This window comes from Thermobia domestica, chromosome 3 (assembly GCF_964235325.1).
Source record: "Thermobia domestica chromosome 3, izTheDome1.hap1.1, whole genome shotgun sequence".
NCBI classification, from domain to species: Eukaryota; Metazoa; Arthropoda; class Insecta; order Zygentoma; family Lepismatidae; genus Thermobia; species Thermobia domestica.
The window spans coordinates 45,569,813-45,594,880 of NC_137456.1; the positions used below are offsets into that span (position 1 = coordinate 45,569,813).

Here is a 25,068-nt window from a genome sequence, read left to right on the forward strand (position 1 = left end):
CAACATAGAAACTAAAAATAGGAAAGCTGTCCGGAAGCGAAATGAAATTCTAGGCAGATGGGAAAAAGAATGCACTGTGAACGTACGAAAATAAGAATCAACTGGATACTTCGAACACGAAAAAGAAATGAGTGAAGAATGATAAGGATCTGTGATATTGAAGGACGAGATTTGAGATAGTTCTTAGCAAAAAATGAAGAAGGAATAGCAACAAGAGTAGGTAATATTTAGTTTATTAGGAGTACAAAGAGAAAACGGAAATACACGAAAATAAATCCATCGTCCTAAGATTTCCTAGAGGCAGTTAAGCTTCCGCTAGAAAAGGAATGGGGTTAGAAATGTATGGGAAATACAGAAGTATTAGTCTCATCACACACAGAAAAAAAAAAAAAGTTTTGCATTGTTTAAGAGTACGATATGTATAAACAAATACAGAAGTCATTTAAAAAAAGTAGTTTAACGTCACACGTTTATGCCCTGTAGGTTAAAGAAGACAGATGATAAAAATAAATTATTTGTGGAAGAATTGGTGGAATGAACCGTAGAAGAAAATGGAACAAGGACAATCGTAAAAGAAGAAAAAAAAAGGAAACTATGCTGTTTACTGCAAATTGACATAATCTGTAATCGAACCAGGGATCACAGTCTCGAAAAGGAAGTTAAAGAGGAACATTTTGATTTGGGTAGGAAATGCAATTACTTTATATGAACCATGTACGACAGTGGCCCCTCGGGCTGTCCCCGGCCCACTGAGCCCTTTAATCCGACCCGTCTGACTCGTTATTGAAAATGAACTTGTTACTTAATCTCTAGAACTGAACTGAAAGCTTTTCTTGGATAACTGATGCTTGCCTTGAAAACATCCTCTGCATTGGAACATCCAGAAGTAAATATTTTCGTTACTGTTGTAACAGTTTTTATGTTCCTGTGATGTTAACCAAGACAGAAGAACAGTTAAGAAGATGGGAAAGAAAGATATTAAGGAAAATATATGGGCGTGTATGCGAAAATTTTATAGGATATGGAGGATAAGAACAAATGCAGAGTTGGAACTACCATGTATAAAGGCACGAGAGTTTTTCGCAATGCGCGATAAAACGAAATACGCCAGAATCAGTTTCTTGACGTTTTATGATATTCTATGTGTATTTTCATTGGTTTCCTTTGAGCGATAAATGCGAAATTAGCAGAGCATCCCACCGTCGCGTATCATCATTGCGACAGTTAAAAATTAGGGACATGTTTAATAGTGAATGATACTACTCAAGGACTACGTTTTCTTTGAAAATTAATATATATTTGGATTTGATAAAGTATATCCTCTATGTTTTAAAATTATATCATTCGATGTAATAAAGTACAGTACACTATATCCCCTATGTTTACAAAATAAATAAAAAACAAGATAAATAAATAAATCAAATAAATGTCAGATACTGAATAATCCGGTACCCATATGTGCCAGGAATGGCCGGATTAGCGAGAGTCTGGTGTAATTAGGTTGTGTTTATGTATATGGTTGGACGCCCAGAGAAGCTTATGGTTCAAATTGTTTACTCGTTACCGTTAAACGTGGAGCTGATTGTTATGCTGTTGAATCAATTGCCTGGTATATCCGTAGGTCCTGTGATTACGTTGCTAGTAACTTGCATCAAGATGACAATGCGCCAGTTCACAGTCCCTGAGCTGTTACAAAGTATGCGTGATTTCATGACTACCAGGATGAACTACTTCACTTGGCACGCGCAATCCCCAGACTTCAACATTATTCAATGAAATCAGACTCTAGATTAAATATCATCATCCATCCTCGCTGCACTACATGAGGCAGCACTTATATGCCTCCATTCCATAGGCTAACAGTGCTCCTACGCTGTACTAATCAGAGGAGTTGCATTGTCTTGAGATGTTTTCATTATTGGTCCTACACTGTATTAATCAGGGAAGTTGCATTGTCTTGAGATGTTTCCATTGTTTTGTTAACCGCCTATATATCTTATCAGATGACGGAATAAATAATCCTTCAGTATGTTGTTCTTCAAACTCTGGAAATTGTTATGGGATTTCAATAAAACAATGTGCAGCGATAGAACAATTATGCAATCATCTAATTGATGATATGAACATTATATCGCTAATGGAAGATTTTCGCCTATATTAATACCGCTGAGAACCAAAGAAATGTGTTCATACATTATGCAAGGATCCTCCTTTTGTTAATCATTTTTTTCTTGCATTTCTCTCCAAGGCAAACTTTTGTTGACGTAATGCAAAAGTTGTTTCTCTTGTTTACTACTGTTCTCAACAGATTTTCTCAAACAGTCCCATGATTTTACATAAGCAAGAGAGAGGATTTAGATTCATCAGGTCTTCATAAACTCCCCAGAATTCCAAATTTTAGATTCCTGAAGTTGAGATCATGTAACTAATCTTATTTCACAGGTCTCCTTCCAATCCGGAAAATATGTCATTAAACCAGCAGCGCACAATATTTGCATAATGTGTTGGCCATTGGTTCTACAATAGCTACTTCATATTATGAGGCTAAGTTCACATGGGGATTGGTTTGATTTGTATGTACACTCATGTCCAAAATGATTGTCGCATATCTATAACTGTCTTCTTGTAAGAATATAATTTGATAATGATTTTGCAGGGCACTTTTAATACATGTGTATAATCGGGAAATGTATGTTTGTGGTAAATTTCATAGTAAAAGAATTATAAATACGAAAATTAGAATGAGTAAAACAAAATGTTGCTAAATGGACAAGAAAGTTTTATTTTCATTTTATTGTTCTTATTTACTGCTCTTTTGACATGAAATTTACCACATACATGTCTGCCGATTATACGCATACTAACATTATAAGAAATACTGGGCGAATTCGTTACCAAATTATATTCCTACAACATGTATATAGACATGCGACAGTTATTTTGGACATGAGCGTACGTCCTTTAACAGCCGGGAGATTATTAAAGATGCTAGTATGCATAGTTTAAAGATGGATCTCAATCACTTTCCCATCAGACATGCATACTAGCCCGTACTATGTGGCTACGGAAAGCTGGTCTCCGAAAACAGTTGGACAAAGTGTTGTTGCCAAAGACTCTACAACAATAGCGAAAGAGGCTCAAGTCATAACTATAATCATAACAGCCTGACAAGTTTGTAACGTATGATTTTCAGACAATAAAAACAATATTAACAGATGATTCAACATTCAACTATCGGCAATAGCACGGTCCTAAAACAGTACTTTGACTCCCTAGAAACAGCATGAAAGAGTACGGCATTGACTGACGAATAGCCCTTCCCTTCATTTTGTTTACAGCACGTGCAGCCATTGACACACGCCAGCTTTCCTTAGTCGTGGGCTCAGGGTTCGTGGGATTTAAGAGAACCTCTACACTTTGGTAGTATCACTTGAGATTTCAAACACTTTCTCTCACAGCTCTTCTTTCCAGTCTACGATATTAAGAGTCAGAAATATGAGTGATTCGTTAATTCCGCACCTCATATAAGTTAATCAGCAACTGAGGGCCTTGCTGCAATAAGGGTTTAGCTTCATTTCTGTTTTTTTCTTTTTTGGTGGGGAGGGATAAAGAACACGTTTTAACCCCCCATAGCATGCGTGGTCAATTGTAACATCAAGGCACGCGCGCGGAGTCTCACTCCGCAATATTTATTTATAGGCCTATATCTTAATTTTAATGTCTATTTTGTTTTGAATCGATATTAAACTATTTTCATATTTTCTTTGCAACGTTTTTGAGAATTGCGCATGTATGTTTTACAGCACAAACTCTTTTAACAGTTCTAAGAAAACTAAAATCTCTCTATCCGCGGAGTGTGACTCCGCGGCGGCGCGTGCGACGGAGGGTTAAAAATAATATTTCTATTGTAGCTGGAGCAGTATAGTCTAGTCCAACTCTGTAACTTCTTTAAAGGAGGAGGCAACTCCTTTTTGCATCAATCGCTTGAACTACATTTTTGGAGGAAAGAACGGGTAAATACCACAAGACAAATTCGGAGCTACTCATTGCACCAAGCATCTTATTTGTGATTCCAGCAGCACTATATGAATAAACTTCTATATTATTTATGCTTCATGTTTAATATGTTGATTCATCAAAATCAACGAAGTTGGTTCGAAATCTGTCACATGAACATCGAGATTTATAAAATTAGCATTCTTCTTGCAAAATAAAATTAGGCTTCAATTCCCGATAGAAGTTCTTGTGGTCCGGATCCAACTGTATCGTTTCGATGCCGAAATGAGTCATCAGTCTGAAAAAAAAAAAAAAAAAAAATCGAACTCTTCAAGAGTAATTCCATTAAGATACATGCCATAAAGGGACAGCTATTGGCCGGACAGATGATTTTAGTTGAGTGATGTAAGTCCATACATCGGCTTCCATCGTCGTTATTATTTTGCTTTTTTACACTGCTGTTAATTATCTTGTAATTCAAGTACTCTTCAATTTAACGAAAGTTCATTTCCAACCACAACATTCAAATGGCAATTCTACAGGCATCCATTCCAGCAGTGACTTTTCGGGTTTTTTTTTCTCGGTGCGTATCCTTGAATAAATCTTTTACAATGGCAATACAGTTCTCGAATTATTATTGTGGAATGGAGTAATGATGGTGTAACACCATACAGGTTTCAACATATTAAAATAATGTATTTCGTTTGGGTCAATATTTCTCCAGAGATGGAATAATTTTTATTCATAACTAATTATTGTGGGATCGGTCAAGGTATCTGAATACAGATATGTAATTTTCTACTATGAACTATGAACAGTGGTAGTAAAAAGACAGCACATAAATAGAACAAGGGAAACTTAAAAACAGTGTTTCATTTATCCTAATCTACCCCCCCCCTAACACCCCTCCAAATTTCTTTACACAGACCCCTAGGTGGAAAAGGAATACTCCCCCAAATCCAATTGTATCAATCAGTATCATATAGGTTATTTATTATATCAAGTTAAGAAAGGCTTAGCGTTTAGGAAAGAACGCAATATTCTTATTTATTTATTTCACTTCAAAATACGAAGCGACCCCGTTCTCATGTACGGCTTCGAGAACCACATGACCTCATTGTTTCGATCAAAACAATTGACAAGACAGACCCGCTCACATCTATCCTCCTGGGCTCCGCGGTCGTTTCCTAGAAAAGAGTTTGAGGATAGATGCAGATGACTGAAATTCGTAACGTCTTGAGCGGTCATTCACCTACCTCCTCCTCAATAAGGAAAAATGTGACAATATAGTAATAAGCCTAGACCAGATTCAGTTGGTAAGTGTATCAACGGAGGGAAGTTAGAAGGGTGTAATCAAAACGTTTTTAGAAATGAAGAGATCGATCGAGGTAAGAATTTTATATATATATATATATATATATATATATATATATATATATTAGACTGAGTTTAGTGTTATGCAGGAACGCATTTGTCGCTAGCTTAATTTTTTGTAAAGTATATTTTTATTCACATAAATTCATTGAGCGGATTATTAAAATTACATTAAACAGAAACAAAGGTACAAAATATTTGTAAATTGAAAAACTGGATTTCAGGAAAACAAATCAATAAATCATTTTCTTATGAAACATATTCAGAGCCAATAACGTAGCCAGGAAGGAGCAGGAGCGAAGAGATAAATTAACGTTAACAACAGGGTTAGAATATTAAAATAATGAAATTGCAACTATGTACAGTACTAATTACTAAACGAATATGATTTCAGCATGGGACGAGGGAATTTTTTCGCAATTAATGTTTTAAAAAAAATCACCCACTAAAACTTGCTGGGGGTAATGGGGGTATGTAATCAATTCATATGTAATTACTGGGTAAAATAGTGGTGGTTAATTCCTAATACAGTGAAACCCTCTTAACGGGCATCTCTCAATAGTGGACACCTTCATAAGAGGACACACTTTCTTCTTCTTCTTCTTCTGTAACTTAATGTGTGGTATGGTGTTATGAGAGAGAACCTTCCTTTTAGGGACACTTCTCATTTACGGACAAATAATCGTATTCCACCGATGTCCGTTTTGAGAGGTTTCACTGTATTACTTAGTTTAATAATAATAATAAATGCTCAAATGTGTGAACTTCCTATATTGAACCTACCACTGAGAAGAGCTTATATATTTATTATTATTAGTAGTAGTAGTAATAGTATTTGCTCTTCTTTCTCCTCCACTTCTTTGTCATTATTTCGCATCCTGCAAGCACTTTCCCCCAAAGTATTTTGAATTACAGTATTATTTATAGAATCATTTCTTTACTAACGCCATCCTCCTCAGAATAATATACAGCACAACTTATAACAATTATATTTCGTTGATACATACTATTCAGGCTGTACAATAGGGTCTATCGAAAAACTTTTTTTTTCCTTCGAAATCACGGTTTTTCTCTTTGTATTAATATGAAATCTTTGAACTTAGTTTCCTATTCGTGTTAATATGAAATTTTATTTTAATGATCCAATGTACAGAAATTAATCTATTACAAAAGATTTTATTTATTTATTTTTTTAAAGAAGATTGAGCTCCACAAATGAAAGCTGCGAGAGAGGGGAACATGGAACCAGCTACTCTTGCTAATAGTTGCGTAACAAAATATATTGTTTTCTTTGAGTTTGTTTAAAAATGTATATCACTATTCTGAGTGCACTCCCCTTTCATTTTGAACACCCTCCCCCCAAGTAAAAATTTCTGGCATACTTACTTAAATTTTTAAGCAATTTTGCTAAAGACTATACAATGAGGAAAGTGGAAAATCACGACTGCGTAGAGCTGCTGTTGGAGTGTTTTGGTAAACTAAGTTAAAATGCATCCTAACACTTCATTAAGTACTCTTCACTTTCCTGTGCCAACCACTCTGCTAAAACTTAGGCAAGAGCTTAAAAGCCTTAGTGGGTGGTATAGAAAATAGACCCATTAGCCGCCTTCTCCCACTGCATCGTAGTGAAACAGATATTTTCTCCAAAATTCGGTGTTGGGAACAAAATTCGAACTGGACGACAGCTCTCGGCGAGAATAGGGGGTGAGTAAAAGCTGATCTTCTCCGTCACATAAGTAAGGAATGGAATGTCTTAAATGCTTCGGCTTGATGTTGCTTTGTTATTTGACACTTTCAACCTGCTTTCAACAAAATATTTCTTCTTCCGTTGAGAAGGAACGACCCGTATATGAAGGAAAGTTGGTCAATGTTTGTTCGTTTCTCCCTTCTCTATTTAGGAAGGAAAAAAACATGTGTAAGTCAATCACAGTGTAAAGGGGACCAAAACTATGGCAACATCGTTAGACACACACATTAAGATCTTAGACGATCTTTGCGGCCACTATACAAGAAAACAATTTTGTTTTTCCTGTTATATACATTGACAATGAAACACTACTAGCTAGGCACATTCTAGCAGGAGTTATGAGTTTGTTTATATCAGGTATAAAATTTCAATTGGATAGGATACAACTGTAGATTTATGAGTTGCCGAACTCTCTGAAAGAATAGTGATCAGTTTGCTTTACAATTCTACACACACACCTCATCCTCTCTTTTTTAAATCGCAATGAATTTTTGAGCTTCATACTACACTCACAACTGACAGGTCTTAAAACACTGCACTGTGTATGAGGAAACATTGTATTGTGAAACAATATAGTGATGCATCGTAGCGCGTCAGTTACCAAGTCATATTGTGCATAAAAGAATTTTATGTTGCTTGTAAGCACTTGTATATAATTCTACTGCGTATTATTTTGTTCTTTTTCGGATCGACTTCAATCTCACAAGTTTCTGAAATCTTCATTGGGGCTCATGGTTTTCTGTTGAATATTTAGAAATAACTAAAGAGTTCTTACGTTATCCTGCTGTGTGGTAAATTTTTCGTATTCAAGAGAATAATCTGATTAAAAATTTTTAACATTAAGCTTGTTGACACTATCAAAACCAATGAAGTCCCCCATCATTGTATCAGGGTGCACAATTTAGGACAAGAATTCTTATATTTTTTTTAGTTAATAAAATAGGGCAGAACAGAACAAAAAGTCCTTTAGTTATTTCTATATATTCAACATAAAACTCGGAAGTTCAGAAGAGAATGTGATGTTAAAAGGACTATTCGAATTTTTATTTAAAACAATGAGCCCTGATCAAGATATCAGAAACTTGTGAAATCGTAATTGACAGCAAAACAAAATCAGCAGAAGATAATTAAATTTACTATGAGGAGATCCGAAGCTAAATGGTACATGGCACCAAAAATTCGAAATTGGGACCTCAAGTGGATATTATTTCTCGTTTGCGTCTTTATCGCATACAGTACAGAGTTCCAACCAGAAAACTACCTGTCCTTATATTCTGCCACCTGAAAAATTTAAGTTTGCATTTAATCACATGTCAATAGAGGATTTTTTTTTTTTCCGTATTGCCCAAACTGTTTCAGGTGGACATGTACTGTGTTAAAACGCATCTCCTTATATATAAAATTCATGTGTTCTAAAAATAGCGCCCACGAACAGCAGAGCGTGGCGTTATTCTTCAGGTCAAAATAAAGCGAAAATCCTATATAACGGCATACCCTCCTTCGGCTATTATAGGGAATCAAAATTTCACTATGTAGCAACGTTGCAGATTAACTTGGAACCATTGGCATTGCTCTATGAATCCATCAAGCAGGTACATCGATTGTTATGCTAATAAATGGTACTAATCTCAACGTACATCGACTTCAACTTCTATCTGGAAAGAATCCAGGTGGCTTTTCTGTGGTTCTTTATCTGCGACGTTGCCACATAGTGCAGTTCACGTCTCCAGACGAGGACCTGAAAGGTACACACTTATATATATCTTTCACTTTATTTTGACTTGTAGAGTAGTGCTCTGTAGTTCGTGGGCGCCACATATATACAGGATGTTTGAAAACAACACCGACAACGTTTGGGAGGTGATTCCTGACACCAAAATAAGACAAAAAGTATAGACCAACCTGGATGCACAAATGCTTCCTTTCGGAGTTATAGGCTGCAGAAAACATGAAATTTAAAGATCCATAGCTCCAAAACTTTGAGACCTATCGTAATCGGGTCAAGACTTCACTTAGGAACTAATATGTGCGCTATCCAAAAATGCATGTTTTAGAATTCTAAGGTACTCATGCAACGATTTTTATACAAAGAGTTTGGCTACGGGTATATAATTTGAAGTGTTCACCAACTATTTCTATAAAAATTGTTGCAGAAGTGCAGCAAATTTCTGAAACATGGTTATTTGGATAGGGCACATATTAGTTCCTAAATGAAGTCTTGATCTGACTATAGGTCTCATAGTTTTGGAGCTATAGATCTTTAAATTTCATGTTTTCAGCAGCCTATAACTTCGAAAGTAAGCATTTGTGCAGCCAGGTTGGTCTATACTTTTTGTCTTATCTTGGTGTCTGATATATATATATATTGGTGTCTGAGATTGCGTATGCGTGACTTCCTTTACACTGATAAGGACCACCATCCACAGTTTTTCGAATTCGAAACAGGGTCTCTTGAAATTTGGCTTTTTCGCAATTTTGGACAGCCCTAGCTCTGAAACTATGTACTTTTCCCCACAGGTCCATATGAACTTTTTCTCTTATTTTGACGTGAGGAATCACCTCTTACAGTTCGTCGGTATAGTTCATTAATATCCTGTGTATATATCCATCCTAAAATCTAACCCTATTCTAACATTCATCAAATTAATAAACTTAGTGTGAAACTCGAAAAATTAAGTGTAATTAAAAAAACAAAAAATGGTCAGGTGGTTTGCAAACTAACATCATGTTCTTTGCGATGCACTTCCTACTCACTGAATTCTTGACTGCAACCTTCATCTCCCTCTATGCTACTATTTTGGAAGGAAAATGTAACGAAACACTTCACTCTATATTTATAATGTATGTACAAGTCTTCGTTTTTATTGTGGTTCATCATGAAATCAGCATGGGCAATAAGTGCCTGTACAACAGTGTGAAATTGACAGCTACGAACCAGAGGGCCGGACTCTTAGAGTCCACGAAAGGAGGAGAAATAATAATAATAATTAAAAAAAAGACTACAGGTTACAAACAATGCACACACATAACTTATTTGTATATATATATATATATATCTGGCAACGGCAAGGTTCACCTTTCATTCTCAAGTACTTCGTCAGTTTTCATTTTTTTTAATTAAAAAAGAAAAAAATGTACACAAGAATATATAGAGTATATGTATGTATGTATATATACATATATGTATATTCAATGGCCAAAAAATACGATCACATTCATTCGAATCCGATCACACACACACACACAAAACTTATTTTCTGATTATTTAAAGCATTAACATCCATCATCTCACAATCACTTTGTAATATGATTTTTCTTCAATTTATTTCATTGACTTTTTTTTAAATACCAAATCCTCTTCATTATTTCAATGGTATACTCTGAAAAACTATATATATATATATATTTCGTTTTGTTCTATTTGTCCGTTCTTAGTACGTTTTACTATCAACCTGTCATGTTGGCAGTGTCTTTGAAACATGTCTGTACTTGTCCATTGTATTATTATTATTTAGTAAGATGTACATAAAACTGGACACTTACAACGTAACTAAGTAGTGAAGTCTTCTCAAAACACACAAATTTACAGAAAGACAGACGTAAATAACAAACAAACAAACAAAAAAATCTCTAGGAACAATTTACAATTTTTTCTTTGCCACACTTCGTATGTAGTGCATGTATGCTGCATAGCAGCTATTTTTTTTTTTATTATTTTAAATCATTTTTCCGTTATTATATATTTTCTTTACCTTAAACTAAACAAATATATTTTACTAATACATTTCATTTGTTTCTTTTTTTTTAAAAAAAAATCATCTATATGTTAACTTTTAATAATATGCTACTTTTTTTTTTTTTTTTTTTACTTTTCTTGTTTTAATTAATTAAAAGCCTCTTAAATTTGTTATATCAGTTCTTAAACAATAAAAAGTTTTTTTTTTTTTTTACCTCTATCTATTATATTTTCTCGATATATATATATATATAGAATAAACCCATTCATACATATTAACAAGAGCTTCTTTTTTAAAATCTTATATTGGTATTTGTACTCTTGAGCAAAAAATACTTTCAAAATGTGATGTATTTTTCTTTTAATATTAAATTTTCTAATAGTAACTGAAAATTAACAGTATACATTAAAGAAACTTAAGATAGTAATCTCTCTATATATAAAGGGCATTTGCTCTTTTTTTGTTAATTAACACTGTGTTTCACAGTGCCGATTAGCGCACCATCTTGTCACTGGGTTCAATTAAAGTTAACATTTTGGTTCTTAATACAAGCACATAAATTTCTTTCTTTTAATCAGGAAAGTTCCGCATTTCCAATCGTTTTAGTTATGTTACTTACAGAGATATAACATCATGATTGTTCTGTTTCTTTTTGTTCAGTTTTGTTTAGAAATAATAGCCTCTGTTTTGCATCAAGATATATTCTTTCTGAAGTTTGTAATATTCGAATAATGATTATACAAAACGACAACAAATTGATAACGTAGCACCGTATATAATCAAAATAAAATACTTCCAATGCTGTGACGTGAAAATCAAAATGCAAGGTCTTCTTCAACTACATATAACGTAAATAGAGTCCATGTGAAAGAATATTCCCTTTGATTAATCTTTGTTATGCCTGTTGTTTAGTAATTGCCGAAATTTTTCAATAGCAATTACATATTTCTAAATAAAGCTAGTACTAATCTTGTATCTGTATAGAAAGTAAATAATCTTTAACTAATTTCAATCATTTCTGCTACTTTCATCAATAACTTCTTGAATAATGTATTTAGTGTGTAGGACTTCAAGAAGTTACTGAAGAAAATAGCGGCCACTACTGAAATTATTTGAAGACGAAAGTAGCAAGAGTACTGACATTTTAAAAGAAGATTTATCTTCTGTACGGACATAATACTATTTTAATTATACGATTCGGTACTAAATACGGAAACGTGTAAGCAAGGATACAACAACAAATTAAGTAAAAAATCTTAAAAGGCAAGATGTAGTAAGATACAGCAAAATGTAGCGATTCAGAGTGTGTGACTTCAAAAGAGTGTAGGACAAGAAATGGACCGAAAAAGAATATTTATAAAACCTGAAAGGGAGGCAGATTATGAAAGAGCTGGCCAGACAACATATTGGAAAATCTGAAGAGCATCAGAGTGAAAGGATGCAAACATTGCAAAAACCTTCAAGGAATGAAAGCGAGTAGCAGAGAAGGTCAAGACCCACCATGAGCTATAACGCCAGCTGGTAGGTAGATAGATACCTATATATTCATTAATATTTCTTTGATAGGAGGCTTTGACATCTTATAGTTAAGCAAGATCCAGAAATTGTAATTTCTTCTGTTAAGAAAGAGCACTGTCTCAAAGACAGTGAAGAATCAACAATATATATTTAACTTCTATTTCTACCTGATACGGATCTATTGCCAAACCCAAGTTCCTGACTTTACATATAATCTTCGAGAAATCACATGAACACCTTAAATTTAGATAGATGCAACCTAACGGAAATTGGTATGATTTTATGTTACAAGGCTTTGCAAGTAAAATTAGTTCACTTCCCTGTTTGTTTCTTCCGGAATAATTAAAACCAAGAGAGAATTTAAAACTTTCAGAACACAGTGCCTTAGAACATACAACTTTGAAATAATTCTGAACATGTTATTTATAGCTTGAAGAAAGATGCAATAATCATAATTTCATTATAATGTCGTAAAGGTTATTACATCGTATATCTCAGGCGAAAATTACACGTTCTAAATACTCTTTCATAGTATTTTCTATAACCTAGCATGAAGTGTACAGCAAATGTTAATATTGTCCTTTCGAATTTATACGCATAGAACGTATTTCACACATTACAATTCATACGAAATAGATTTTTATTGAAGCATGCAACAAAGATCTCACTTGTGAGTAAAAACAAGACCATCATCGATGATAATATCGAAATCCAAGAATTCTTTCTTTCCTGTACATTTCATATATATGTAATTATAGCTCAAGCGCAGTTTTCAAATCGCTCGATTTATTTTCGAACTTAAAAATTCATGAGATTTCCCGTAAAAGTTTATATTTCTTGAACTCTACATGTATGTATTTAAAATATCACACCCAGTTCCGTTTCAGTCGAATCTAAGTCAGAAATTCTGGTATATGTATCCTACAACTGAACTACGGCGAATTAAAAATTGACGTGATCTCTCGGTTTAATTTAAAGCGTCCTGTATACAATACAAACATATGCGTCATTAATGAATGTACATAAATTTTTAACTAATTTAGCTCGAAATCGGTTAGATGAACGGAAAACGAGAATAAAATTCTACGTAATTAAATCATTAGTACAATAGTCAGGACAAAATATATATCCACCCATTCCATATGTGTTGACACTGAAGGAAAAAAAAATTCGGAGCGAATGAAGCAATTCCACTTTTCTTTTGGCCTAAAAGGTGCGTAATTCTTTGTATGTTGGCGAAAAGTGCCCAAATTGGTCAACACGATCCAAACTTATAAACAAAAAGTGTATGTGTAGGATCGATATAAGTGCTGTCGACTGTACAGATTCAGGTTACAAACTGAGAATTATCAAATTAACAACACGATACTATTTCCAACTCGCTTTTTTTGCCGGAAGAAAATAGTAATATTACAGGCTATTATTTCCAAACCTTAACAGAACCTACATATTTCTGCTTCATTGTTCCTTTTTGTTTGGACCCAAGCCATGTTTCATTCTAAGTCAGAAATCAATAAGAACTTACATGATTGTATACGATAGAAAAATTTGCACCAAAAAACACAGGAGAAAATCGTAACTAACAAAAAACCGTAAAGATTACATCAAGCCTAATCAACTTGATGTAAAACAAAATCTGCTACCATTGTACGACGGGTGCTTTGTTTCTTTGCAACATTCTTACAAAATAAAAAAGAGGAATATATATATATATTATGCCTACATCTCATACAAACAATTGTGGACATTCCTTTAACACTCAGACGAAACTGTCTTTGCAAACGATGTACTTTTCGTCATTTTAAATGTACAATAACCAGGTAAATACCAAACATACAAAAACGAAAAAAGCATTCAATTTTACTTAGTTTTTTGTTTATACCAAATAAAAAAATCATACTTCAAACATATATATATATATATATTTATCGCGTAGTCATATAAACATACCGGTTTATCTAATTTTTTTTATTTTTTATTTTTTTTACAGAGAGCTGAATTTTGTCAGAAAAAAAATCACATGCAGACAGTAGAGCCTGGTTTTTTTAAAACCCACTTATTACATTTAAAAAAAAAATATATATAGTTCCAGGAACTGAGTTATCCATTAAATGGCGACAAACAGACTAGCTACTGTTACTAAAATACAATTTTTTCTTTCTTTACAAAAAGAATGGAAAACAATTGCACAAATGTTGTATATTTTTCCTATTATAAGTATACTATTTTTTCTTTATTTCTTTTTTACTTTAGGACTAATTTCATCTCTGAGTTTTAAAAGAAAAAACATACATATAGTATTAATATTTACATAAAATAATCCTGTAGTCTACATTAGGACTATCTAATATATATATATTAGATATATATATATCTAATATATATATAAAAATACAAAACGTAACACAGTAGACCACAGCAACTCAACACGGGCATGCAACTACATTTTTCTGAACTTTCTTTTGAAAAAAAAAAAAAAAGTATTTCATGGACGTCCTTTCGATTTTTTTTCTTCCTTCTGAAAGTAGGGAGTAAAAAGTTTTCTTTTGTGAAATGCAAATAAAGTATATCTACTTTATTGATAAACATTTTTTCCCAGAACTGAGATGTTTTTCATATATTAATTTTAATATCGTAAATGCTTTACAAGCTTCAAGATGTTAACTTCGCAAGCAATCCAAGTACATTAAAAAAAAAAGAAAAAAAGTTTTGTACTAGGTCACTTCACATTCTAACGATCAAGAGTTATAATGGAAATAACACATTATCAGCATATTTGTGCGTATACGTTTTTCTACATGTAAGGACACATTCAGACAAATACTGTATGACTAGGTAATCCGAAATTTTCAGTTAAAAGAAGTTTTAACTTTTATTATAATTTTTCAAGGCAAATAAAGTGCATACCTTACCCTAATACTTTTTATTGGAAGGGAGTCTGTAACTCTGGAACAAATGAACCAAGTGGAGAACGAAACTTAATGATACGCACTACCTTAATAACTTTCCGTGTTTCAACATCTAAACAGCCACATTTTCGAAACAGTTCCGCGTTCTATCATCAGGAGCAAAACGACTAAAGGCAACAAATGCAAATCAGGAGAGAGAAAAACTGTAGTAGTTACTTGAGGATACTAGTTTGCATTTTTTAAAGTTTCAATCTGACTTGCTGTCCGTAATGAAGAATAACGAACGGTCCCGAAAATCTGAATGTATAAATGTTTAAAAACAGGAAGTTACGGAAATAGGCCCTTGATATAATTTTTATAATAGCGCTTTCCAGCGTGAATTTTACTCAATTACTTGGAGTTACAATGTCCGTAACCTACTGAATTTTCTTTTTTTGTCAGAGTGGTCCATGCGTTCCGAATTTACTAACAAACTAACATACGTAAGGTAGGTATGAACTTCGGATAGGAACAGTACAAAGATCTTAAATTTGAGAAACAAGTTAACTTAGTTTCGATCTTCCTTTACTAGATCGAATGTTTTAGTGTTTGTGAATTTTGATTGAGAGCTACTATCACTAAATAGTAAACGATTCTGGAACACGACACTGCAAGGGACAGTATTTAAATTCACGACTCTTCTTTGTGGGGCAATCTTACTGCACGTAGCAATACAATTATTACAGAACTTCTACGACAAATTTGTTTACGTATTTTTTTCTTATATCTGGAATACTGAGAAAGCGAATCAAACTCACATCAGGTTCGTCTGATTTCCTAGTCGCTTATGCAAAACAGGAACTTTCAAATATTTGAGATCTACAATTCCACACTTTTAGACGAATTACTTTCATTTACGTGTGGCTTAGTTGTTCAATTCAGCTGTATGACTCTGAATGCAATTTGAACAATTGCAATTATTAACATAAAATAGGTATGTTATGAGGTGCAAAATAATTTAGCGTTATCTTCCAAGTCATCAAGCATTATTCTAAAATAAGAATAGATAAGTATATATCTACTGGATAAAATAAAGACTTATTGTAAAAAATTTCACTTAAAGTCTACAGGCAGGTTTGACTAAACAAAATTCTCTATTACACACACACACACGTATATATATATATATACTAAATTAAATACCCTGATTTTACGGCCAACAATAGGATACGATCGGACAACTCACAACAAATACACAAAATACTAAAATGAAACCACAAATTTTCTGTGAGAGTTACTCTCTAGGAACGAGCACGCAAGGTGGCTTCGAAAATAGAATCTAATTACGAAAACAAAAGTACAACTGACATGTCTACATAGTACGATTGAGATGAAACAAAGTACACCAAAGGAATATCTTGCCTATTATATGAAGAATCTACTACACCTCATAACTTACTAATTAATTGGCGACATAATTCACGACTGCGACTAGATTAATTCCCAATTAAGTACTACCTCTTTTTTTGTTTTTAATCTCGTCAATCATTTTAGATTTAAAAAAAAAAAAAACACTCGGCGTAACAGCCCATTTGTAAGCCTAAGCCTGCTCCAGCGCCATCTGCTAGCGACAACCTTAACTACGTCCAGTCTAGCAACGAGCAGCACGTGGTCAGCGCGCTGCGACGCCTAAGGCGCACCAGGAGCTACACGTGACTCCCCAGTTTGCCTCACAACGCTGGATGGATGCCGAAAATCGGGAAGCACCGGCCGGAAATCGAACCCGGGACCACGCGGATAAGAGTCCAACGCTTTAACTACTAGATTACAGTGCTCCCATAATCATTTTAGAATACCGGACAATAAACCTACTTCTAACCACACAACGTAAGTTTCTAGTTCTAATTTTCTTCGAATGGCTTTCATGCATTGTACAATAATTTCTTTCACGTAAACTTAAAAGAAAGAAAATTCTTTCAAAAGTCTTGTTTTTACTGACTAGATAAAAGTCCACGATGAGACCATATTTTCAGTTCTTTATCAAAATATATTTTGAACGGCACAAACTCATGTTCCATTTCATCGTATATTATGTACCTTCAGCTTCACTTGCAAAAGACTAAACTTTGTACCATAAAATTAAGAAAGAAATGATAATAAAGTACTTATTAATTATTCTATCATAAAAAGAAATGGCTAGATTGTGCAACATTTGTTTATATTTTTATGTATGCTCTTTCTGTATTCCTTCTCGATTCTTTTAAAGCTTGCTGTATGCTGTCAAGCTTTTTAAACAGATCGTACATCCGTAGACTTTAAGCACGACACAGACAATAAACAATGCGTGGCATCTCTAGGATCATTCATTTATTTAAACTTTATGCATGAATTTTCCTTTACGGAACTTCTTCACAATTACTCGTGCTTCATCAAGTTGTAAGTATAACTCACTGTAGCACAAATAGAACACAGAACAAATATTTTCGATCTCAAGATCGTTTTCGGAACCACCGAATTTTTTTTTTTTAAAGTAAAATTTTGTTGGCAACAGCTGCCATATTATGGCACATAGCAAGCTTTGTGTTGCCAGGAAAAAAAAAAAAGCGAGGCTAATGATGAAGTTACTTCTAATATGCATAGGGTCTTCGATTTTGCACATAGTTTGGTGATCGTCATGACATTTGCAAATCACTAAAAATAAAGATCAATTCCTCGCTCCTCATTAACAAAGATGAGAGTTTACCAAACGTTCGTTAGGCCTATTATCCTATCCAGGGGTAAAAGTGGATCTGTAAAGGTAGGGGGACGCATGATATCATGCTGTCCCCGTGTCTATCTTTGTCCATTGTAATTTTTCTAGGAACTATAGATACTTTGGAAGTGGCGGAACGACTTCCCCCCGCGGTCCTTCTCACTTTTACCCCCCTGATCTTATCTATAAACCTATTCTTATCACACACGTACAAAGTAACGGTATGGACAAAAAGAAAATTTACACGAGAAGTATTCTTTGTAATAGAACATTCGAAATGATTTTATTCGCTTCAATGCTGATTCGGTTATAAACACACACACTCAGTCAAATTATGCGTCCTGATTATAATATTACAAGGTTGCATTGCAATTATTTAAGGTTTTGATGCAACATTTAAAACTGTGTTTCCTTTAGGGCATAATCGTGGAACGAATCACTTGAAGTTCATAGCCCACGTAATAGTGCCTGAAGTAGTCTGTTCACTTAGATCTAAACAAGGATTCCCATACGCTGTAACGTACATTTTTTCTTGTTTATATATAATTATCTTTTTAAATCCCTTTACTAGTACTTTGAATAAGTTTAAGATAAATGAAGTACATGTGTATGTAAAAACCATTCCTTAGAGTATATTAAGGTAAGAAACTTCGATTTTTAGTACATTACTTGTAACAGTGTCTTCCACTAGACAAATCATGTGCTATTCCAAGACAACATAGTTACCGTACTGCTATATGTGCGATAGTGTAACGGAAAAGCTATGCATCAAATTATAAAACGTATGACACGCTATTATTAAAATTATGTACTTTTTCGTTACTCTCTGCTGTTATGTTGTGATCAGAATCTGCACTTCCGACTAGTGGAGCAGTTACAGACGTTCCAAGTCAGAAAACGTACTCAGAAATCCTACGGATAAAAGTCATTGTACCCTACAAAACCCCAATTAATCATGAAGATGTTAAGTCTGGAATACACTTTTATTTTTTTATCACATGCCAGTGACTTTTATTTTCTCTTTCTGATACCATACACAACTGACCTGCTGGAATACATTAAAAATTTCCCATCTGTTTACACTGTTACGACCCTACAGTTATTCAATTGTGCAGTCCGACAGTCCTAGCACGAAATTCCAAGTCTCTGGTTTATTAAAGTGAAGTAATATTAAATTTTAGTAATTCAAACAATTCGTAAGTAGGTACGCAAGATAAATTACGGCGCACTATGAACTGATTACAATTGTGCTGACTCGAAATAGAGAGATCGGCTAGCTAGGAAATGACTTCAATTATCAAAATTAATTTGCATTTCAAATCACATTCGATCCACTGTTAATTAGTAGTCATAATCGGAATGAATAAATCAATACATAAAATAAATAAGCGAAAATAACGGTGCACTGTTCTGTCACAGTTATAAAAAAAATTAAAAAAAAAAAAAAAAAAGGTACAATAAGCCAGTCAGCCGCTGAATTATGACAGTGCGTAATGTTCTCTAAAGTTTATCAGTAAGGTTAACTGTAAAAACTCTACTAATCGACAACAGATGGCAGCACGTTTCTTCTATCTTTTTAATGCATTTCGCAGAGAGCGACAATATTCAGAAGAATTGAATTAATTTCAAGAGATTAATATTGAAACTTTATCCCAAGACAAATAGAATTGATAATTACAGAATAATACGTACACTTTCTAAATTATTTTATTCACTGTACAGAGCGCTTACTCTTTGGAAGCATACTTCCAATAATAAAACACTCCCGACAGTGAAAGGAACAAAATATTACAAAAGTGCGTGAGTTATTACCTATATACTGATTCAATTTGTCTTTGGATAAACTGTAAAGTTTCATCCCATGAAACTGAATTATTGTGAATATTATCGCTCCCTACAAAAGACATTGGACAGATAGATGGAACGTGCTGCCATCGGTTTCTCTCTGCCAACTTATTTATTTGCATGAGTTAATGCCTGTTGGTCCTTCTGAACTTCGAACACTCAACAAATCAAAGTTTAAATTAAAAATGACTTACATTATACCAGGGGTAAAAGTGAATTTTAAAAGATAGGGGGATGGTAGGTAGCGGCATGAAGTCACGCCGTCCCTCTGCCTATCTCTGCCCATTGTAATATTTTAGGAACTGGAGGGACGCCGTACATATTTTTTGAAGATTGGGGACGGCGTCCCTCCGCACTTTTACCTCTGCATTATACGTAAAGAGAATTAAATTTAGAGAGATCGTTGCCATTTAATTCCACGCAGGGCTGTAGCGAACCTACCGGAACGTATTCAGTTGAGTCAGCTGACTCAGGTAGCTCTACAATTCTGGAACAGCGGCAATTCTCTGCGTCCTTCTGGACTCCAGCCCGGCACAGGCGCTATGCATTCGGCTAACTACACTTTAAACGGTAAATTCACAATGACCCATGTTATCATCACACAAACTCAAAACATTACGTCACATGATGAAATATTCAAATCATACAATTAATGACAGAAGCAGCAGGCATACACCTCCGGACTGGAAGAGCTTTACGCTTCCCTTCCTGGAGCCAAGGTAAATTGTGATTACATGTCAGTCTTGTGTAGGTACGTCTTTCAGCAAATAAGGGTCTTACTGCAGTCGGCTCACGTTTTGAATCTCCTTCCGGACATAATTTGGACAGAAGTATATATATATACTTCTGTATATATATAAAAGCTTGTTTCCGCCAATTACAATCATCCTATGGCTCGACGTGATGTAAATTCCTATTCCTATTTGAAAGCTAAAATTTGTAGTTTCAATAATCAAAGATTGAATTTACGTATAAATCAATTTCTACCAACTTATTTGAATGAGCTCAGGACATTCACTTCTGTAAAGCGAAAAGTATCAATTACTGATGATTCTAGGAGTGGACGAGTCGAACCTTCCCAATACTCCTTCCATCATGAAAACTTATAGTGTACCTTTAACAGTGACTTTTGATAAACAGGCTACTTCCATCTTATGCGGCAGAGCTGAAAATTAAACCTGGAACGTTATCACTAACCCGATAGCTGTTGCAATTGGTATCTTGATTTTAACGTAATAACTAAATAGACCTGTACTAGAATTTTATACACCCTCAACGTGTAAATATTTTTTCGTTATTTTCTTCTTTCTATAATTCTTTTCTCCTTTTTTTCCTTCCCTATCTGATGAAGCGTGGATTGAAACTAATAAACTCCGCACAGCGAATAGAAAATGAATTACTTACCTGAAAATAATGAAAACAATCATACACACTGGATAAAGATTACTACAAGGACTTTCGCTAAAATGGTTTCATCAGGTAAGGAAGGAAGACGATATTAAAGAACTGAGAAAAAGCTAAGTGTCCATCTAGAGGGTTCACAGCTTTTTCGCTTTTTCTCCTACTTTCTCTCCTTATCTGTAGAAGCGTATTAGCGAAAGTGCTTAGTGTGTAACTATGTTTTCATTATTTTCAGAAAAGTAAGCCATTATTAAATTGGCAACATACAATTCTGCGTGCACTCATTGTTATTATTATTATTACTATTAATAATAATAATAATAATAATAATAATAATAATAATAATCCGTCATAATTACTAGCACTAATCTAATTCCTATGACTGACTGACTTATTTTAATCATAACACTGAAAAAAGAAGAAAAAATGTCGGGACCGAGGACGTCCATGAAATACGAAAAATTAAGACAGCTATAACACACTATTATGTACGTTCATACACAATCTCTGCCAGTCACATACTTCTCAACACACACACGTTAGACGCACATGTACAACTGACGTTGACACCACGAGATGGTGTTTTATATCATAATAAAGACCATTGCAAAGCTACTAGAGTTGCAAAATCCAATATTAAAACACAAACGATAGCAGATGAATTTCATCTGCATATTACTTTTTTTGTTTCTTTCATTTAAGAACAGCACCTTATGAAAACATCAATTAAAATATATATATATATATATATGACTCTACAATATTGTAAAATTTAGTACAAGCAGAATTCTGTTAAAAAAGTTATCTATTATAGCACTGCTATGTCTCTCACCTCACTCAAAAAACACTATATTATGTACAATTTTACATATATATATATATGTTTATATATATATATAATTTTATATATATATATACACACTATTTTCTTTCAAAAACTATGTAATGAACTATCACATACTATTAAGTTGATCTAAGATCAACTCCATGCCGATTGTATGACACGCTTCTCACAACAACCACGAGATGATGAAAACAACTTAAAAATACTATACATGAGACTGAAAAATTACAAAAAGAAATAAGTTGTCAGTAACTAGGCCCACAATATACTTATAATGGGCAGTCAACTATTTTTTTTTTTTCAAACTTTTGTGGCCCTCCTTAAAGCTGAAAAAAAAAATGAGTCACATGAAAATACTGAAATTATAGTAATATTCTGATTATTGATTTATATATATATTTTTTAACTGGTCACAAGGTACTCTTCACTGTGCTTGCTGCAACCCACCTCCTGGTGTATTAGTAGCGGCAGATGTTTTAAACTCATTCGTATTGGCATTCGAGAATTGACTTGGCTGATTAAACGATGGGGCGTAACACTGCGGGAAGTACAGTTCTGGTTTCACTATCGTTGGTGCTACTCGATGCATTGGCAACAGTGTAGGACCTCGATCGGACTGCTTATCGGCTTTGCGGGATTTCGACGCATGAGGATTCATATGGTTGTCAATGTGTTTTTTCACTTCATTCTCAGTGGCGAATCGTCTTCGGCAATTGGGCATGGGGCAACAGAATGGCCGGTCGCCCTGGTGAGTTCTTGTGTGTTGGTCCAAGATAGCTTTTTGCCGAAAATCTTTGCCGCACTGACCACATTTGTACGGTTTCTCGCCGGTATGGATACGCAGATGCTGATTTAAAATGGTGCGCTGCCGGAAGTTACGTCCACAGTAAATACACCCATAGGGCTTTTCATTGGTGTGGATGCGAAGATGCTGAGTAAGGTGCGACTGCTGACGGAATCGCTTGCCGCATTCTGGGCACGGATAGGGGCGCGACTCAATATGAATACAACCGTGTTGGAGCAACGTCGATTTCTGCTTGTATTCTTTATTACAAATCGGACATCGCACATATAACGGCATACCGGCGCAACGGCCATGTTGGATAACATCCGGTAAACACGGTCGACCATCTTTCACGTTCTGATTATTTCCGCCCATCGAATTGCTCTGATTGCCCCCAGATCCTTGTTGACCTCCCTGCTGGTTATTTCCACCACTACCAGCAGGTAAAAGCACTCCCGGCTGCTTTAAGTAATGGAGCGCACTAAAATTGCCTCCAAAGACCGAATGCTGCATCCCTTTGGAGTCTTTGAAATACGACTGATATTGCATATCGGAGAAGCATTGACCTGACCTCTGGTCCTGATTGGATGGTCCCTGCTGTGAGGAGTTCTGTTGCCCTTCGGACTGCTGGTTGGATGAGCCGTCGTTCCCGCACTCAGCACCTGTCGATTCAGCGTCCCCTGGAAATGGTACGTCCTGTGGCCACAGCGTCGGAGTCATCCCGTTCTTGAAGATGAGATGTGGACTTACGTCTGAAAGATGAAGTTACCATGTAGAAAATTGTCTTCATTTATTAGAAATAGTCATATAAATTAGCTTCCTAATATAAGATTTTTTAAAAATGGATATGTATATTTTATTGAAAAAAGAAACCAAGTGTTTTATCAGAAAACAGGTACTGTTTACTATTTACGAATTGACTACTACAAATGGATATGAAATTTATTTTTTGTTTCATCACAAAAGTAAGTTAATATTTTTATATTATATATATATATATATTCTTGAAGTGAAAAGAGAATATCACAAGTGGCAGAAAATCTAATATTTACTGAGATAGGTAGAATCCATATTATGCAGGATGTAAATAAATGAGGGGACAAAGAAGAGAGATGTCAAAATTCTGTGTAATAGAGAATATAATAATAACTTCTTGATGTACTAGCAGCTTAAAAAATCATATCTGTAGAATTGGTTAATATCCATATATTCGAACAGTTAACACATGCGACTCGGGAATCGATTCTTAATATTGATCCGGTATCGTAATGTAATTAAGTTGTAAAAAATCCAGTCGAGTAAACCAGACATATTGGAGATGACAGGCGATTCATCTGAGCACACATCTCCTAAATCTCACAGGATAGTAAGCATTCCTGGGATGTGACCTCATGAGTCATAGTTTCTTGCATAGTGTGCATAGAGTAACTCAATTGCATATCCCAATTTTCGCAGTTGGGTGAGATACAAGAATAATTCCTGATCCTAAACAATCCTTTACAAAATACGAACACCCATCGTGAGTTCAGCAGAGAATAAAAACATACTAAAGATAATACGATTATAATCCTACGAATATGATTATGATACTATCAATTATGATTATGATTGGGATGTATTGTTTTTAAGCAAAGACAGGAAATTTCTGTCATGTGCAGTTAACATTTATTGTGCTATTAAAAACGTTCGGCTTGAACGAATTCTGTTTTTTACAAGACGTCACATCTAGAAATCAGACCATGGGTCTCATCTAGTTTTTAACAAACACAACCTTCTTTTCGACCTATACACGTATGTAAACCCAATCCTGCACGATGTACTTGCATCTAATATTTTGACTACATGGTAGCAGGACAGAGTGAGAAAGGTTTGAAAAATCACAAATGTTAAAAACATATTCAATGCTTCTACATGAGCTCATAAAAATTAAAATGAAATGTGGTGAAGTTCAATAACTTTTTTTTTTTTTTTTTTTTTTTTTTTTTTTTTTTTTTTTTTTTTAAAGAAGGGACAAGATGATATATTAGTTGTTGAAGTTCCATCACATTTAACAGTAATTTCATTTTAATTTTTATGTGTCCTCATCGATTTCTTTTATGTGTGATTTTTAAATATTTATTCCTTTGTTCTTATGACGTTGGAAGCGAGTACTATAAATATATGGACTAGAATTGAACTGTGT

The 25,068-nt window shown here is 34.2% G+C and overlaps 1 protein-coding gene across 3 annotated transcripts in view; it reads right to left on the reverse strand.

Annotated features, from left to right (window-relative positions):
- Positions 1-11,414: 11,414 nt before the first annotated feature.
- jim (zinc finger protein jim) overlaps positions 11,415-25,068 on the reverse strand; it is a 102,046-nt gene continuing 88,392 nt past the window's right edge. For all 3 annotated transcript variants that reach the window (XM_081750757.1, XM_081750755.1, XM_081750756.1), the window contains one exon: positions 11,415-23,638. In XM_081750757.1, coding sequence (XP_081606883.1) covers positions 22,527-23,638 — 1,112 coding nt within the window. In that variant the 3' untranslated portion in view covers positions 11,415-22,526. The remainder of the gene's footprint in view (positions 23,639-25,068) is intronic.